The sequence below is a fragment of the Macaca mulatta genome, chromosome 8, assembly GCF_049350105.2.
Source record: "Macaca mulatta isolate MMU2019108-1 chromosome 8, T2T-MMU8v2.0, whole genome shotgun sequence".
In the NCBI taxonomy this organism is placed as follows: Eukaryota; Metazoa; Chordata; class Mammalia; order Primates; family Cercopithecidae; genus Macaca; species Macaca mulatta.
Window position 1 is genome coordinate 118,734,398 of NC_133413.1, and position 19,717 is coordinate 118,754,114.

At 32.4% G+C, this 19,717-nt stretch overlaps 1 protein-coding gene across 2 annotated transcripts in view; it reads left to right on the forward strand.

Annotated features, from left to right (window-relative positions):
• EMC2 (ER membrane protein complex subunit 2) overlaps positions 1 to 15,060 on the forward strand; it is a 49,392-nt gene extending 34,332 nt beyond the window's left edge. For both annotated transcript variants that reach the window (NM_001257604.1, XM_077942337.1), the window contains 4 exon segments: positions 4,147 to 4,228; positions 5,053 to 5,163; positions 7,317 to 7,421; positions 14,662 to 15,060. In NM_001257604.1, the coding sequence (NP_001244533.1) occupies positions 4,147 to 4,228; positions 5,053 to 5,163; positions 7,317 to 7,421; positions 14,662 to 14,748 (385 nt within the window). In that variant the 3' untranslated portion in view covers positions 14,749 to 15,060.
• Positions 15,061 to 19,717: the final 4,657 nt, after the last annotated feature.

Consider the following 19,717-nt stretch of genomic DNA (forward strand, 5'->3'; position numbering starts at 1 on the left):
CCAGTTTACCCTAGTATTTTTAACCAGTTTCCTAGGGAGATATAAAGGTATTTTTATATTTTTATATATAATGCTGTAGTGATCATTTTTATTTTGTTTCCTTGGGTTAAATTCTTTGAACTAAAATTGCTTGATTAAATAAGATGTACGTTTTCTGTGGTTTTGATGATAGTTCCTGATTGTTCCCTAGAATGTTAACATCAGTTTACCAGCACACCAGCGTTTACTAGAGTCCCTTAACAATATTGGATATTGTGATTCTTTTTTAATCTTTACAAGTTTGATAGGTGAAATTGGTTCTACCTTTTTAGTTCATTTTTAAGAGCTCTTTTTTGTAAAGGAGAGTAACCGTATGTCGAAAGTATATCCTTGTTATATGCTTTTTAAATACTGACTTCTTAAAATTATAGAAACTTTACATTTTTAGAAAATCAGATTCATCAGTTTTTAACATCATGTCTGCTACCTTTAATAGCTTAAAAAATATATCACCTTTTTTCCCCTACTTCATTTGCAATTTTATTTTTTTGCATGTATTTCTAATATTTATTTCATCATCAAATTTAGGTTATACCTTATTTTTAACCTACCATTAAATTTATTTATTTGTTTCACCATGTGGCACCATGTTCAGTTTTGCTTTGTTTTGAATCTAAAGAGTTTATTAAAATAGAGGTGAATGTACACTTAAGAGAAATGAACTGAGAAATCTCAAAAAATCAAGAAATACAAAGATGTAGGAGCACCTGAAAAAAATTTTTTAGACGAAATGATAACTATGGTCAGCCTACCCTTTTATCTAGTATCACGAAAGTCTTTTTGGTCTTGAAGGTAGTTACAAAATGACCATTTATTTTTTCTAATTGAACACGTAGAAGGAATATTTATGTTTAGGTGAGTGGAAATACATATCTACAGATTTTTTGAAACTGAAAATTGCAGTCAATTCATATGATTCATTTGACATGTTTGAGCAAGTCATTATAGGAGGAGTTTTTTGGTGGAATGTTAAATTATCGTAGGATATCAGTTTTAGCACCAGTCTCGTGGACACAGTGGCAAAAATGTAGCAGTTTTCAAAATGTTAGATATATTTAACATTTAATATTCTTTTCTGCGTATGAACAGTTATAAGCTTTTTTAAGTATAATAGGTCACAGGCAGCTTTGGTAGCCTAGATCTAGAACTATTTTTTTTTCTTTAAGAGACAGATGTACGTTTTCTTACAACATTTCCCAGACTAAACTTGAGCTCCTGGGCTCAAGTGCTCTTCCCATCTCAGCCTCTTGTGTAACTGGCACTACGGGTGTGTCACTATGCCCAGCTCTGGAATTTTTAACTCCAAATAAATATCTGTAGTATAATTTTCATATAGCCCTATTTAATGTTTTTATAGAGAGAAAAAGGGATATAGAATTATGCCACATAACCGTTTTATATTTTTAAGTTACTTTTATAAGTTCGTTTCTGATTTATAAATTATAGTTTGTTTTTAGTTATTCCAGGGGTATATGTTACACCCATTGACCATATTGAGACTCTTGTTCTAAAGTTTTAAAACTACAGTTAATTTTTTGTGTGTCAGCACTACCAATATGTATTATAGGTTAAGTATCCATAACCTGAAAACCTGAAATCCACAGTACTCCAAAATCTGAAACTTTTTGAGTGCCAACATGATGCTCAGAGGAAATGCTCATTGGAGCATTTTGGATTTGGGATTTTTGGGTTAGGAATGTTCAACCAGTAAGATAATGCAGATATTTTAAAATCTGAAAAATTCTGAAATCTGAAACATTTCTGGTCCCAAGCATTTTGGTTAAGGGATACTCAACCTTTGTGAGCAAAAATACATTCACATTATGAAAGACAAAATGTTTTTACTCGATTTGTAATTGAAACTAGATACTATACAGCAAGGAACAGTTTAGTATAATACATTTATTATGATTGTGATTATAGTTCCTTTTCATAGGTCCAGCCTTTTAAAATTCCATATCAAAGGGAATTACCACAATTCTGTAAGGAAAAATCGTGATGTTGGTAAAGTAACACACATTACCAAATACTGTAACCTTTAGTTATATATACTTTTGTAAGGAAGAGAAGAAACTTTATTTAGTCCTAGTACTGACTCTAACATTGTAATAACAATTGTTATTCTGTTTTAAGTAGATTCAAATTATTTTCACTTCTCTATTCTTAGTCTTGTTGAGTCACTGTATATAATGAATTAACTTTTCTATGCACCTAGAATAGTACTGGCTATGTATTATCCCTGACAAGATTGAGGAAATAGTCACTTTTTGTGTGGCCTAACAATGGCCTAGAAAAGCTGGACTAGACCATATCTTGAGCTCCTTCTAGCCCTAATTTTATTTAATTCTATATTTTATCCACAAAATTAGTTTGATACCATACTTTGTAAAATTGGGGGAAGGAATCCTTTTCTCTATGTGATGCTAATTGATTTTTGATAAAATATTTTACCCTAAGAGCTACTACTCCCTGCCCATTTTATCTTGCTTTATGCACCAGTGTCACAGTTGTGCTCAACCCATTTAAAGCTCTAAGAACTTTTATTCTTAGTCTCAACATGAATTTTTGGTATCATACTTTATACTTAAAGGAACATGTTTAGAAGAAAACTGTCTTTTGATAAAGTGTTTTAAGGTAGAGACAAATTTTCCCTTTTCTTTTAGAGTGATAGATATTAAGTAGGTAGTCATAATACATTTGTTTTAGACATTTATTTAGTCATTTGTTCAGTCTTACTAAATACCTATCATGTGTCAAGAACCAATGCTAGGTTTTGAATTTAAAAATGGAAAGGGCTAAATAGCTGCATGATCTTAGATGAGAGTATATATATATGGTCCTTCATAAATCTAAACTGCTGTAATTATTAGGTAATCTGCAGGGTGTATTTTTCTCCTCAGTCCATTTGGGTGTGACTGCTGTACACATTTTCATGTTACCATTGAGATCTTCAGTTTTTCAGTGTTATGTGTAATGCATATAAACAGCATATGTAGTGGTTAAAGAGTACAGGCTGTCTGGAGTGGCACAGCCTGGGATTCAGTTTACAGCTCTGTGCCTCAGTATTCTCAGCTCTAGCATGGTGATAATAATTTCCTTCTTCCTAGGATTTTGGTAGGATTAAATGAGTTAATACATGTAACACACATAGAAAATGCATGACACCTAATAAACAATTAGTAAAACTTAGCTTATACTTGTGTGAAACAGGAAAATAATTTTAAAAGTATATCAGGCATTAGTGTCAAGGTAGATACTTTTGTATGTTGGTAACAAATGCCAAAAATAACTTTAGGTAACCTCTTTTTGTTGGGTAGTGTCATCAGTTCCTCACTGGGAAGAAATCTTGTAACACCTGTGTTCATTAGGATTTCCTATAGATAGTGAGGATAGTCACATGGCATTAAACATTTAAAATATATTTAGTGAATTATAGTCACATGCTTTAAAATGTTTTTCCAGAGCTCTTTCTGGCAGTTCTCTTTCCTTAGGTTTTCAGCAAGATTTTTGTTTATTCTACCACAAGATTAAATAGTAGCACAGTGTATATCAAAACCAACTTGTTCATGGGCTTAGAAATTAATAACTTTATTATAATTTGGCATTTGACAGTAAACTTAAGTAATGAGACAAATCTTTGTAATAGAATATGTTGGTAAATATATGCCTGTGAAGAATTTTTAGTGAGTAGAGAATATTTAATAAAGTATTTATTTTCTCCTTACACATTAGCTGTTTGAATATTTTTTTAAATGATCAGTCAACTTCCAGAAGTTGTTCTATATACAACTTGATCCAAGGTCTTGAAGCCTTTCTTATTAGTAATGATGAGATGTAGTAGGAGTGACCCAATTTTTAAAATGCAGTATCTATTGATTGTTTACAGGCTGCTTTAAGATTTAAGCCTGTGTTTATTAATTTCATGATAAAATTTAATGTCATTGATATTTATGAATGTCAGATGACAAATATTAATAAAGCTATGTAAATTATTTTGTGAATATATTGTTTAACATCACTAAAGTTGTTTTTAAATTATTTCAAGGTTTAACTAAAATAAAAATTTGTGACTTTTAAAATTAATTTCTCCTCTTGATGTGTTTTTAGCTATGCAAAAGCAGCCTTTTGTTTAGAGGAACTAATGATGACTAATCCACACAACCACTTATACTGTCAGCAGTATGCTGAAGTAAGTGTTTTCAGAACAATGGCATATAATTTTATTTTGGTTGCTATTCGGTATTATTATGGAACTAAGAATATTTCCTTCATGTTAAGCAAGTATATGTTTAAAACATCTGATGAACATTACATTGTGGGAATAAAAGTTTAAATTTTTTAACATTGCAGTGGTAATACTGACTTCAATTAAGACATACTTAAAACAGTGAAATTCCTTGTATTTTTATATTTGTGTACTATTTTCTTTCCTAATTATAAGTTATATCACATTTGCTACCACTTAATGGCTTCTGAGACATTTATAGTGATTATGATTGTTAAATCCATATTCAGGGAAATTTGTATTAAAGCCAGTTGGGACATAGGAAGTATTTATTTAATTTGCATACTGTTAAGAATAGCAGTACAATTGAATGCTATAAGGCTAGAAGGGATTCATTATTAAAGAATGTCCGTACAGATTATGAAAGGACAATTCAATATTTAAGTCCACATTTATAATGCCAGTAATAGAAAATACAATGGGAAGTGAAGCATTTGTGAGGCAGCTGAAATAGAAATTATTCTGGCTTTTTATTGTGGCAGCATTTTTGTTTTAAAAACTACTCAGTCATCTCAATGTTCGTAGAACAGAATAGCTTTTTGGGGGAAGGTTATGTTTGAAATTTTAGATTAGCTTTAAAAACCTTTAGGTGAATTCTTTTAACATCTTGTATTTGTTTTTAGAGAGAATATCTGTTTCGATTACTTAATGCCTGTGGTATGATGAAACCATGCTATATTTCAAAGTAGTAAAATAAACGGTTTTCAGCACTTTGCAATTTTTAACAGGTTAAATATACCCAAGGTGGACTTGAAAACCTCGAACTTTCAAGAAAGTATTTTGCACAGGCATTGAAGCTGAACAACAGAAATATGAGAGCTTTGTTTGGGCTTTATATGGTGAGTTGCGGTGCATGTTTAATGTTATTTTTAAAAATCTGTCACCTAAAATCCATTCAACTATCCCCTCCAATCATTCCTCTCCTGTTTTTTGTATTTTATTGATAAGCATATAATATTTTTCTGTAATTAATTCTGAGCAATAGCTTGTAAGCCAGTTTTATTTTTGAATGTTACTACAGCCTGTTTGACTTTTTTTTTTTGGTAAACTATCTTTTATCGTATCAGAATTGAAATCTGCCCTTATAAAATTAAATAGTAACAGGAAAAAAAACATGATTTCTTGTTTTGATATTCTTGGGTTTATGCCCAACATTATTGTATTTCTTCCCTAAATTATAGTTGTATGACGTATTTTTAAACTATGCCAATAAAATACATTAGAAATAAAATCCCTAATATATAAAATTAAAACATTTTTTATGGTGTAGAAAAACAGTTTGTAAATTGTGGGAAGTATATAATGATCTCTTGTTTAGGTATGCCAAATGCAGAGTTTAGAAAAGTCAATTAGTAAGAGTATGGGAAATGGAGGAATAATTTGCTGACCTTTAAGACATGTATATAAAGTGAGCACCTCTCTAAAATAAGAAAGGCTGGGAAAAATAAACTTTAATATGTCAGTTAGTTCTTTGAATTTTTTATTTATCCTGTTCTTTTGACAGACTTCTTGATAAGTGTCTTCTAGTTGCAGCTCAATGATAAAGAACTGATTGAAGAAATGGAGATAGGAAGAAATAAAAATGAAATAATTTTTAAAAAGGAATGGCAAAATATGATTAGAAAATGGTTCAAATGTATTTCAATAAAATTTTCCTGGATTCTAGCAAAGCGAATTGCAATGGCTTGAAAATATACTATAGTAGAAGTATCTCTTTATCAAATACATACTAATTTTAAAAACTATATAATATACAACATATTATTAATAATAGTTTATACATAGCACTTTATGTGCTGGGCCTTGTTCTGACCTGTATTTTTTATTTTAAATCAATAAATCCTCACATCAAGTATTTGAGTAGGTGCTCTCAATACTATTCTCAGGTGGTGAAACTGAGACACGGATTTAATTAATTTGCCCAAAAATGGGCACAGAGCTCCTAAATGATTGAGTTGGGTTTCCAGCCCTGGAAGTTAACTCCATAGTTTTTCTCGTAACCACTGCATCTACTAAAATTCATAAGAAGAAGGTAACATTAAAGTCATAGAGGTATAAAAGTGAGATTTGGGGATATAGATTCTTCACTGGCAGAGACGGAGACATAGGTGAAAGAGGCTATAGCACAGCCTGGCATAAAACAAAGGCTTAACCTTTTTTTGAATCACATGGTCAGATTCTTTTAAGAGTAAAATATATTTAAGAATAGGATTAAAGTTATATCTTACTCTTCACAGTAATATATACATTTAATAATTAGCATATGATTTTGGGGTTTTATGGATTCTTTCACAGATCCCAGATTAAGAACTGCTCATTTAAATACATTTTTAAAAAGGAGAGGGTGGATCAACTTGCAGGGACTAATTGGTTCTCTGAAACACAGTTTGAAAACTCATGGTATAGTGAAAAGAGAAATGGATTAGAGATAAAGATCTTCTTTATTTCAAAGACCCATTATTTTGCTTTGGTCAAGTTAAATCTCTCCTATTGGACTTAAATTTCTTTTATCTATTAATGTAGGATGTCAGGCTAAATTATTTTTGAGTTTCCTTTTTCTATAAATATTCAATAATTACGTGATTCTGACATAGGCAAGCTTATGTAATTCAATAACAAGAAATAGTACCAGTAATATCCTACAGTGGTAAAGTGCTTTTGGTTTATAAAGTGTTCTTCTATAGCTTCTTTATTTAAACGATACGGAGTTTTACCTTTAAGAGCTGTTACAGATACGTAATTAAATAATTTTAGGTATTATTTAAAATATATTTTCCCTTTCCACTATTTTGGATTTATACTATATTTTAAAATGTATTTTCATTTTTAAGCACTAATATTCAATTTTATGTTTATATTAAAAATTATTTTGGTACAGTTTTTAAAAATTCTTTATTATCATCCCATTGCAACCATGTCCCTTATGTTTTTGATTGTCTTGACTAGCAAAACAGGAATTTTGCTTTTGATGTTATTGTTTGTTTGTTTTTAGTCGGCAAGTCATATTGCTTCTAATCCAAAAGCAAGTGCAAAAACGAAAAAGGACAACATGAAATATGCTAGTTGGGCAGCTAGTCAAATAAACAGAGCTTATCAGGTTAGTATTTATTGATCATTTTGCTATGTAGGTCAGTTAATGTATTTCTTAGTTTTGTTTCTACAAACTACAAAGTCAGATGTCTGGCATTGGACTTATATGCCTTTGGGGCTTTATGAAATGTATTTTGTGTAGAATTAATTTGTGGTTTTAAGACTACCTTTTTATCCCCTCAAGAGGAATCTGTTAGTATTATTATTTCATAATTGACCTTACAATCTGGAAATCTCAGTGGTTCTGCATTTGGCAAACGCAAACTAATTCTAAAAACTCAGGATAAATAAATATGTCGCATTTCAGAAGCAGATGGGGTATGTGAGTATATTTTTAATCATAAGTATCTCAAGAAATAGAAAAGAAGGAAGAAAAGCCTTAAAGTAAACTAATCAAACTGCGTAACAAAGTTTGTGCAGTCTGCTTATACTTCAGATCTTTTACTGAAACTTCTCCATTTGTATCTTCGTTTTCTAAAGCTCATCCTTAGCAGATTTTTGGGAAATTATTTTTCATGAGAAATTTACTCATGGGAAAACACATCTTCTTATATCTTTAGCCTTATTTGTCTATAGCCTTTATATTTAAAGGACAGTTTGGCTTTTTATATACCCGTTGATCCTTTACCTAAGTATCTTAAGCATATTGTTCAGTTGGTTTTTTTTTTGTTTACTTTTAATATGGACGAGATCTTGCTACATTGCCCAGGCTGGCAGTGAACTCCTGGCTTCATGCGATCCTTTTACCTCAGCCTCCTAAGTAGCTGGGACTACAGGTGCAGGCATCACCATGCCCCACTGTTTCATTCTGTTTCAGAATAAAATGTTGCCGTCAAGAAGTATGATGCCATCTTGACTTGCTTTTTGTCATAAGTGACTTTTTGTCTGGTTACCCAAAGGAATTTTTTCTTTATCTTTAAAATCCAGTAGTCTTACTACGATTTGTTTTATTGATTCTTCTTGGGTCAGTTTTCCCAAATACACAGTACACCCATTTAGTACATCAATTTAGCCCTTTTAGTTGAGAAAAGTTGCTTATAGAATTACAAGTATTTTTTTCTCTGCTTCATTTTCTTTTTCAGGGTTTCAGTTACAAGTGTATTAGACTTCATTTTTCTATGTCCTTTATTATTCATTTTCCTTCAAATTATTTTGTCATTTTCTGTATTTTATGTTTTCTCCATAATTTTTTATGAAGTTGATTCATATTTTTCTTGTCCTCCATGTTTAAATGAGGTAATGTTCCTGGACTATTAGGAGGAGATGTTTATGGAATGGCAGGAAGTTGGAGATAGATTAGGGTAGCTTTCCCAGCTTGGCTGTTCTATGGCTACCTCCTTTTTTGGCTTAAGAGAGCTCAAATATGACCTCTTTGTGTAGCCAGTCTTTCTTAGAACTGAGTGTGAATGGAGAGTCTGTCTTAGAACTGAGTGTGACCCAGAAAGATTTTCTGGCTTCAGCCCACTGTTCTGTTTCTAGAGGCCTCAAGATCTTGAATTCTGAAGTGTTGCTGTCAGCTTTAAATATTACATATTGTTGTTACAGTTTGTGTTTCTTCCTTTTTGTTTTGTTTCCTTCTGGGATTGCTGCCTCTGGGCATCACTCCTTTTCTCACCTCTCCTTATCTGAACCATCTCTCCTTCTTGCCCTGGTGTTTCTGCCCTGTTAGGTTTGGTTTCAGTTTTTAATTGTTTTTCTTCAGGGTGTGAAGTTTTGTCCTTCTGGAAGAGGATGTTTGCTAGATATTTTAGAGATTTTAAGATAGTAGATGGTTAGACTTGTCTAATCTCACATTTGTGAATAGTTTTTTACACTTATCTTTGTTTTGGAGCTTATGAAGACTTCTAGGCCCTTGGCAGATGCATCATCTCAGGTTTTCTTGTTTCGTGGATTAAGAATTCATGATTTGTTTGGTTTCTGGTTTCTTGTAGAGTAGTAGGTTGTCCTCTATTTCTATTTCTCCTACTACACAGTTGTTAATCTTTTGTAGGTCGTGCTGCTCTTGATGCCATAGTCACATTCTAGGGTTTAGAAAATTGGCACCTAGTTTTTTTGGAAATGTCGTCTGTGGGCTTGGGTTCTATTATGTTGGTTTTGGTGCTGGCTTTTTGTTGTTCGTTTTTGCCCTTCTGGTTGGAGAAAATTGAGGAGATTTAAAAAATGTAATGCCTCCATAATCACATCATCGAAAGTCACCTTTGTGTATTTTTATTGTCTGTTATAGAGCATGTTAGTTTTGTTGGCATATTGTAAGTCAGCGTATTTATAAATATTAGCGAGACTGTGCTTCTTCAAATGTAGTTTGGGATAGCTCAGATCTGTAATGTAGTTCCACACAGAGTAGGCTTGGGAGTATGTGGAAGTGTGTGATTTAAAGGTAAGATTTGTATAATATAAAAGTAATGCTGTGCATACTACATAATCGTTTTTAAGACATTTATGAGAAACAGCTCTTCAGAGTGCTTTTTTGACATAACTATTTTAAAATCAATTTTTACTAAATTACAATATAGAAATAAGAATTATAACAGAAAAAAAGGATGCAAGTAATAAATGTGCCTTTCAGTGACTAATATAAGGTAAATATATCCAGGCTAATAAATATAAACACTGCAGCATCCCAAAGCCCTCTTGGTAAGTCCTCTTAATTTCTCCTCTTGTTTTCCTTAAGAGTACTCACTTATAACCCTGTAGTTTATGGAATCAGCCAGTATGTATTCTTTTTTGTCTTGCATATTTCTATCATTATTCAGTTTATGGGATTTATCCTTGTTTATGTCTGTAGTTCATTCATTTTCTTCTACTGTTGTTCATTGTATGAATGTTATACTTTGTCTAGTCAGTTATTGCTATGCATTTGGAATATTTTCTGTTTGGGCTATTTTGAATAAACTATACTGAATATTGCTGTACAGATCTTTTGGTGGACATGTATGTGCAGTTCTTACTGTATGTGCAGTTCTGTATATCTTTGAGTGAAAATACTGGGTCATAGAATATATGTATATTTAACTTTAGTAGTTAAAGGCAGTTTTCCAAGTTAGTTTACTCCCACCAGCGGTAAGAGTTCTAATAGTCCCACATCTTCACCAACACTTGGTTCTGTCAGTCTTTGTAATTATAGCCATTCTGGTACATGGTTTTATTTTGCATGTCCCTGATGATCAGTTCCATTTGGATATCCTCTTTCATGAAATATTTTTCTCATTAGTATTTGTATGACTTATTTATTTAGTTTTTTGCTTTGAGCCCTTTTTTAGTTATATATATAAGCAAATATATATAACTTTTTACTTTTTTGCTCATATGATCTTGAGGAATAGAAGTTCTGAAATGAAATGTGTTCAAATGCCTCAGTCATTTGTTTGTGTTTTTTGTGTTCTGTTTAAGAAATCTTTTGCTACTCATGGTCATAAAGAATTCTGTGTGTCTTCGGAATTTCTGTTTTACTTTTCATATTTAATCCACAACCCATTTGGAATTGATTTATTTTTAATTTTTAATTTTTATTTTTTTGAGACAGAATCTGGTTCTGTCGCCCCGGCTGGAGTGCAGTGGCATGATCATGGCTCACTTTGCCCTCAACCACCCAGGTTGAGTTATCCTCCTGCCTCAGCCTTCCAACTCGCTGGGACTATAGGCGCATGCCACTGTGCTCAGCTAATTTTTAAATTTTTTGTAGAGATGAGGTCCAGCTGTATTGTACAGGCTGGTCTCAAACTCTTGGCCTCAAGTAATCCTCCTGTCTCAGTCTCCCAGTGGAGTGCCAGGATTATAGGTATGAGTCACTGCATCTGGCCTGGAATTGATTTTTATGTATGATATGAAATAGGGGGTCAGTTGCTCCCCATATGGATATCTGGTGTTTCTGTCCATCTTGTATTCTATCATGAGTTCTGTCCATGGAAGCTAGTTCAGTGTAGTTAAAGAGAAGATTACAGATGCTGGACACATGTTGTCTGGGTTCAAATTTTGACTCTGATATAATTATTAGCTATGCAAACTTGAGTAAATTACCTAACATCTCTTGGCTTATCTTTTCTTCTGCAAGATGGCCATAATAAAATATTCTGAGAATTAAAGAAGTTAAAACATAAGTTATTTTGTTTTTCCTTCTCCTTGTCTCTTCAGTGTGACAAGACCCCCTTGAGGTGTGTTGAGGTATAATTTACATGTAATCAAATGCATATATTTTAAGTATACAGTCTGAGTTTTAACAAATATGTATACCCCCTTACCAGCCCCCCACTCTAAATAGCATTTTCATCACCCAAGAAAGCTTCCTTCTGCCATTTTGCAGTCAACCTCATCCCCCACTGGGAGATAAACAAGCACTGATTTGACTTTTATCACCAAACATTAGTTTTGCCTGTACTATAACTTTGTATAAATGAGTTTATAGGCTATGTGCTCTTCTGTGTCTGGCTTCTTTCACTCAGCATGTTTTTGAGATTCATTCATTTACAATCCATTTCATTTTCCCTATTACTTTGTCTACCCATGTATTTTCCACAAATTATATAAAGATACCAAACAAGGTATCTCAGTTATTACAATGCATGAATCACTGACCTCTGAATTTGATAAGCAAGTTTTTATTATTTGGTTGTGTTTGTGTTTTTTCTGGTGAGTTTTCTTGTAGATCTTACAGAGAATTTTGAAAGATTTACTTAAGCAAAATCTAACTGTATGAAAACAAAAATACAGAATTTGTGAATCATGTAGAAGAGTATAACTTTCAGAGAATGACATTTTTGATAAATAGGTAAATCTTTGGGATCTCAGTGAGAATTTCTTAATCGTATCTAAGCATGTAAACCAGTATAGAGTATGTGATATTTAATATGTGATTTTTCTAGATATTTATAAATTAGGGAATATTAGGTTTCAAGAACTGCTTTTCTTTCTTTGTTTCCACTTAATGATGAAACAGAATATGGCTACTATTTGCTCTTCAATTAGGTAATTGGTTTAACATGTTCAGTAGAAGCAGACACATTTGATTAATGCACATGAAAAACTTTAATGTGAACTTACTCACAATGATTTTCCAGATAAATGCTTCTTTGGTGCACAGTTAAATCTGTGCTAGTGATTTATATGTTATTTATGATTGCAGCGGTGATTCTGTTACTGTCCTTTTGGGAAACAGAAAATTAAATCATGATTTGGGAGAAAAAATGATTCTGACTTAATCAGTTAAATTGCCATACAATTCTGGAATAGACAGAATAATTGCATGTCACATTAAATTTGAAGTGATAGATTTATATTTCCAACTTTCTTTTATTTGTTCTGACACAAGTAAATTCATTTGGTTTTTTCCAAATTGCACTGGTTGTGAGTAATGTTGACACCATTTTAGGTGACTCTTTAAAATTAGCTAATTTTAAAAGATCACACTGTATTATTTTTATGTTTAAGTATAAACCAAGAAAAATACTGTATTTAAAAATACATGTTATGGTTTTAGCTCTACAGAATTTTTTTTATTTTTACTTTGCTATTTAAAAGCAATTAGAATAAATGTTATGTGGTAATGTTACTATGTGGTGTCCTATTCTGTACCCCTAATTTTCTCAGAATCAGACCTTTAAGTATCTGATTAGGACCATTCCTATTTATATTTCATAAATGGTGGTAAAAGGAAAAGCTTTCTATTTCTGGTAAATCCTTGTGTATTGTGTAATTTATTGACTGGGTAGCAAAAGTAGTAAGCATGCCCCACAGCCTTTCGTCCTCAGGGGAAATTATAAAAGGACAAAGTTTTAAATGTGATATTGCTGTTACCGTATTTAACATATGAATTCCTTAAATTCGTGATGCCTTTTGAAAGGCAAGGTGATATGGATTTTTATGAAAAGTTTTTTTTTTTCCTCTGGCATTTCCACTAGAAACATCCTTTATTTACTTTTTCAAATCAGGATTCAACTACAGAAACTAATCTAATGGTTTAGAGTGTAGTAAGTGTGAGGGAATCATAATGTTAAGCTGTAGCCAGAGGGGTCAGAGACAGGTTACCAGTTCCTGAAGCCTGTTGCTTCTATGATGTTACCTGTGCTTGATCACTTAATCTTTCTGAACAGGTCATGAGAAGTTTTCCAAATTAAGGTAATTACAAAAGACAAGGAACACATCGTAAATCAAGTACTAAGTGCTTAAGACAGCATTGTTATTTGAAGAAATGATCAGTCACTTGAAAATGTATTGAGTGGTTTGATGTTAACTTGAAAACACTAGATGTTGCTAATACCAAGTATTTTAGTCATACTTAACCAGGGGGAAAATGGGTAAAGTATATATATATAAAACAAACTTTCTCCCATCTCCAACAAGGAACACTTGCTTATCTAGTAACGCTTTTGTTTTAAATCAGACTAATAAATGATGGGAATTGTCAGTGCAGTTAACAAACTCATTTTAAAATCAGCATGTGGTATTCAACAGTGTTTCCCTCCAGCGATTATGTGTACGATATTGAATTTAATATGCCATGGATTTGCTTTTAAATACACAAATATAGGGTATATTTTGTGTATGTATTGATATATTATATTTTGTTTTCGTAGTAAAATCCAATCCCAATTAGTTTTATAATGTAAGTAAATTACAATTAATAAAGTAGAAATGCATACTTTAAAACATTTTTACATTGTTTTAATGTGTAGCGTAGGTTTTTACTTGACAGCTGTTTGCAGAACCGTATCATTTAGTTAACTAATAAATCTGGAAACTTAAATTATGAGCTACTTTAAATAATTTTAGAGAGTACTTGTAACTTTAAAATGTTTAGTGAAATAACTTGTATTAATATTGTACCTTTGTTTGAAATTGTAAAAATCTGTTTAGACACCAGATGAGTAGAAATGGTTCACATTCCTACATAAATGTAAGCTAAATTGCATTTTAAAATTATACTTTTTATTTCATGTTTTTTTGATCTGAGTAGGATAGTTTCAAATCTATGATTTTATAGGTTATTATACTGCGTAAGCATTTAAAACATTTAAACTGGCCAAGTGTGCAGTGAAATCTCTGTACACTTCTACTGAAGGTAAGACCTTAAAGGAAAATGTCCTTAATACCCAAATTTTATTCTTACTGAAAATAACAAAGAATATATTTGATTTCCTACTAGTTATAAAATAGTCAATGTTAAGTTTCATTAGCAATGTGAAGGTAAGATTGTCATTTTGAACCTGCCATTGAAATTGAGCCTAATTGAGCTTTTTTTTTTTTTTAATTAGTTTGCAGGTCGAAGTAAGAAGGAAACCAAATATTCTCTTAAGGCTGTCGAAGACATGTTGGAAACATTGCAGATCACCCAGTCTTAAGGTTTCAAAAACTCTTTGACATTAGATTTCACAACTGCACAATTGAACTTATTGGCCTGTAACTTATTTACTAAATGCCCAGTGCTGTTTATATACTACAGTGATTTTCTGTTAAGAAGGCAGTTGTAAAGAATGTGTTTATATAAACCTAAAAATGCCTTTTACTGCTAAGTGGGAAGATGGGGGAAATCCATGGAAGAGAGATTTAAGACTTATTGATTGTACATCAGTCTCTTCATATCACACATATATATATATAAAAAACTCTAATGTAGAATAACCTTGTTAAATAAACCATGATGATTTATTAAACTTGCGTTTGAAGATTCTAACTTCATTTTATTATACTCACAGTGGATATATTGTTTAAGAACTCAGTTTCTAGTTAACTCCTTACTGGTGATAGCAAAGACACAGCATATGTAGCTGACAGAAGCAGATTATTTTGACTTTGTTTATATTGTTGAATTGGATTTTGCTGTACATTCCAGTGGACTATTTGAATTGTTTTATCTGCTGTAATATCCTTCTGATGAATCTTGCTTAAAACATGTCATTCTCCAAAGTTCAGCAATATTTCTTTGTAAAATTTTTGTTTTGATATAGGACATAATTGAGATTTTTACATATAAAATGCCTTAAGGTAAATATGTTATGACACTTAAATTTAACTTTTATGCAAGTTATATTTATTGAATCCTTTAATAGTAAATTATTTGAAAGAATATTCAAGAATCATATAGAGTAGGGATTAAGGGGTTTTAGTGGCTGAGTTATTTTTAATTTTGAAAAAATAAGAAAATTAAAACTATTCTTAGAAACGAAAATATTAAAATTTTCTTGTTCTATCATTACCTTAGTTAGAATTTTTTATTTTTCTCTTTTCATAATAAACAACCATTAGGCTACCTTCAACAGTATTTGACATGTTTCAGTAAAATAGAAAAGACTTTGAAAGTTAAATTTCATTTAGACACAAATCAGGTTTTAAAATGGCAACCGTTCATAGCAAATATTTATGGTATTTATAATAAATATATTTAAATTTATTTTTACTAAAAATATACAGAGGCATCTGCAGACTTGCCATTACCACTTTGGGCAAGTGGGGATTGTAGAGGAATTGACAATCTAGAAGTGTTTAGAAAGAAAAGTATTGTCAATATCAGCTGCTTTTAACCTTTTGAATAGTTCTGCTAATAAATTATTCTCCATATCTAGTCTAATTTTTCATATTACAGTCATTTTTGGTTTATTCTGCCATGAGTAATAGGCAGCTAATTAATATCTTCCATGAAAGAACTCTTTTCATATGAAGGTAATTTTCTGCTAATCTTTGTTACAACAAAGATCTACTCTTTGTACACATGAAATTAGTAACTGCATTTTCAACATGATGAACCATTTGAAATTTACATTTTCTGTAAAGAAAATAGTGCCTGCACGTTGTCTCACTGCCTTTTCCCCTTCAAACCTCCTCCGCATCAGTCACTGGATTAGTGCTTACTCTAGCAATTATATTTGTGTAATAAGTAATTCCGTGCCTCTTATAGCTGTCTGCCTTAGTTTCACTTTTTTTTTTTTTTTTTTTTTTTTTTGAGAGACAGTCTCGTTCTGTCGCCCAGACTGGAATGCGGTGACGTGATCTCGGCTCACTGCAACCTCCACCTCCCAGGTTCAAGCGATTCTTGTGCCTCAGCCTCTGAGTAGCTGGGACTACAGGCATGTGCCACCGTGCCTGGCTAATTTTTGTATTTTTAGTAGAGACGGGGTTTCACCATGTTGGCCAGGCTGGTCTCGAACTTGTGGCCTCAAGCGATCTACCCGCCTCAGCTTCCCGAAGTGCTGGGATTACAGGCATGAGCCACTGAGCCTGGCCAGTATCACTGTATTTTTTCAAAATTTTAATAACTTCTTGCCAAGATTTTATATTTGTTAAGCACATTGTCATTCCGTAGTAATTTATAAGCTTCAACTTAAATGTAGTGATAATCCCATTACAGTAGGCAGCTGCCTACAGCTATTACCTTTATTTCTTCTTTGTTTAACAGTACCCTAATTTGATCCGATAGTGGCAAGGATCCCTTTTCCTCAAAGACATTAGGACCTTACCCCAACTCCAGAGGCTGCACCTTCATTGATCTGAACCAGAAGTGGTAGTTTTATTCCATATAGTCTGTTTAGTACAAGGCAGCACTTTTTGCAGTGAAGGAAATCAACCATCTGTTCTGTCTGTCTGTTGTGGTAGCTACTAACCATATGTGATATTGAGTACTTGATATGTGGCCAGTGCAATTGAGAAATTGAATGAAATGAACAGAACCCTACTGAGAAGGGCTTTCCTTTCAAATTAAAAAATCAGAGCTTTGTGTGAAAACAGTCTTTGCCTCTTTCTCCTCTTTCTGACCAACAACATGCCTAAAGGTGCAGCTGCCATCTTAAATAACCATGAAACAGCAAATATGAGAATGAAAGTTACATTTCAGAGATGGAACTGGAGGAGGATTAAGGGGATCCTGGTTCCCTAATAAGGCATTGTTGAACACCCAAACCAAGATGAGCAATTCCAAACTCCGCTGGGTCCCTGATGGAATTGTTGAACACCCAAACCAAGATGAGCAATTGCCAGACTCCCCAGTTATTACATGAGAAATAATAAACTCCTGATTGTTTAAGACACTGTTTGATTTCCTGTTACTTCAACCATGTATGTTTCTGACTAATATATCTGCTTATCCACTCTTCAACTTTTTTTAACGTGTAAAATTCTTATTTTAGACATGTCAGGAATACTATTTCAGAATTGAATCATTTAAAGCAAGCAGATAATTGCATATAACAAAAGAAGTAATGTCTTATTGCAGCTCAGCACCTAGCATTCTGAGCCAACAGAGGTGAAAAAGGGACATGTTTACACAGCTTTAACCATAAAAATAATACTGATTTGGGGGCACAAGAGGATGTAGAGAAAAATATAAAGGGAAGACCAGTATTTTAATATGCTGCAAGCATATACTTCAACTTTTTATTGATAAATATTTCAAGTAATCTTTTTGTCTTATATATTGTAGCCCACTTACCGTCAAAGTAACTTCATTTTAATTCATTTCATAGAACCATAGGATTTTAGACAGGACTTTGGAGATGATTTTGTTGTACTTCATGTTAAGATTAGGAGATCTGAGGTTCAGATAAATTAACCTCTTGTGTTACAGAGCATGGACCAGACCCAGGATGTCAGGGGTTTCCAAGTCAGCATTTTTTCTGGTATCCTCTGCTGCATCTGGCTATCTTGTGATGTTCCAATTTTAGAGTGACAAAAATGAGAGCCAGTTATATGCAAGGGTCATAACTTGTTAGCAGATCAGGGATTATAATTCAGATGTTCTGATTTATAAAACAATTTTTAATTGAATAAGAAGGTAAATTATATTTTAATTTAAATTGTGTTTAAATTATTTAAGATATTATTTCATTTACATTCAATATGAGAACTATTTCAAAATATTTAGAATATAATATAATGCCATTTTGCTCCCTCCCCCTCTGCCCCCACCATTAAAACTCTTGTTGTTTTCCATTTATTGGCCTTCGAGGATCTGTATAGTATCAGAATCAAGGGGAGAATTCAGATTTCTTTAATTGTAAACAGTGTCCTTCCACTTTCCCACACTTTGAATTCAGCTACACTTAAAGTGCATGAAGTTGTTATACTTCCTTCTTCCACAAACATTCAGCATCTACAAAATAATGTGATGAAAGACTAAATGCATTCCTCTTAAGATTAGGAACAAGATAAGGATATGCACACTCACCACTCCTATTCAATGTAGTACTTGACATCCAGTGCAATAACGTAAGAAAAGGGGATAAAAGGCACAGAGATTGGAAATGAAAAAATTAAACTTTATATTTGCATTTAACATTATTTTCTACATACAAATTCCTCAGAAATCTCCAAGAACTTACAAGAACTAGTGAATTTAATAAGATCACAGAATACAAGATCGACCACACAAAAATAGTGTTTCTGTATGCTAACACCATTTACAGTTTTGAAATGTAATACTAACTATAAATCCAACAAAACACCTACAGGACCTTGTTGATGAAGAGTCAAACTCTAAAATATTTGAAGAGATTTATTTTGAGCCAAATGTGAGTGACTAATGGGCTGTGACACAGCCCACAGGAGATCCTGAAAGCGTGTGCCCAAGGTAAATGGGTTACAACTTGGCTTTATACATTTTAAAGAGATGTAAGGCATCAGTCAAGACAGGTAAGATGTACACTGATTTAGTTTAGGAGGGTGGGACAACTGAAAGCAGGGACTTCCAGGTCATAGACAAATCCAAATATTTTCTGATTGGCAGTCGGTTATTATCAGTAGAAAGGGATGTCTGGGATAGTGGGTTGTAGAGACCAAGGTTTTATGCAGATGAATCCTCCAGATAACATGCTTCAGAGAGATAATAGATTCAGAGAGATAATAGATTGTAAGTGTCTAGACTTAAAGAGTCTGAAGCATAACCATTTATACGAATTGGAAGACAATATATTAACTAAGTTGCCCCCAAGTTGATTTATGGGTTTAATACAATTCCTATAAAAATCCCAGAAGGATTCTTTGTTGAATAATTCTGATTCTAAAGAATGTAAAATTTCCACCACAGGTTTAGCTACCTGGGAGGTAGAGGTTGCAGTGAGCTGAGATCACGCCACTGCACTCCAGCCTGGGCGACAGAATGAGACTGTCTCAAAAAAAAAAAAAAAAAAAGAGAAACTAAGGCAGACAGCTATAAGAGTTACTGAATTACTTATTACACAGGTTTAGCTACCCTGGAAATCAGTTTATCATACACTTTTATATTACAACTATCATGCACCTTTCATTTGGAGCATTTATCACTTTAATTATATTTTCAGGTGATTATCTGTCTCCCTCAGTAGATTCTTAAATTGCATGAGG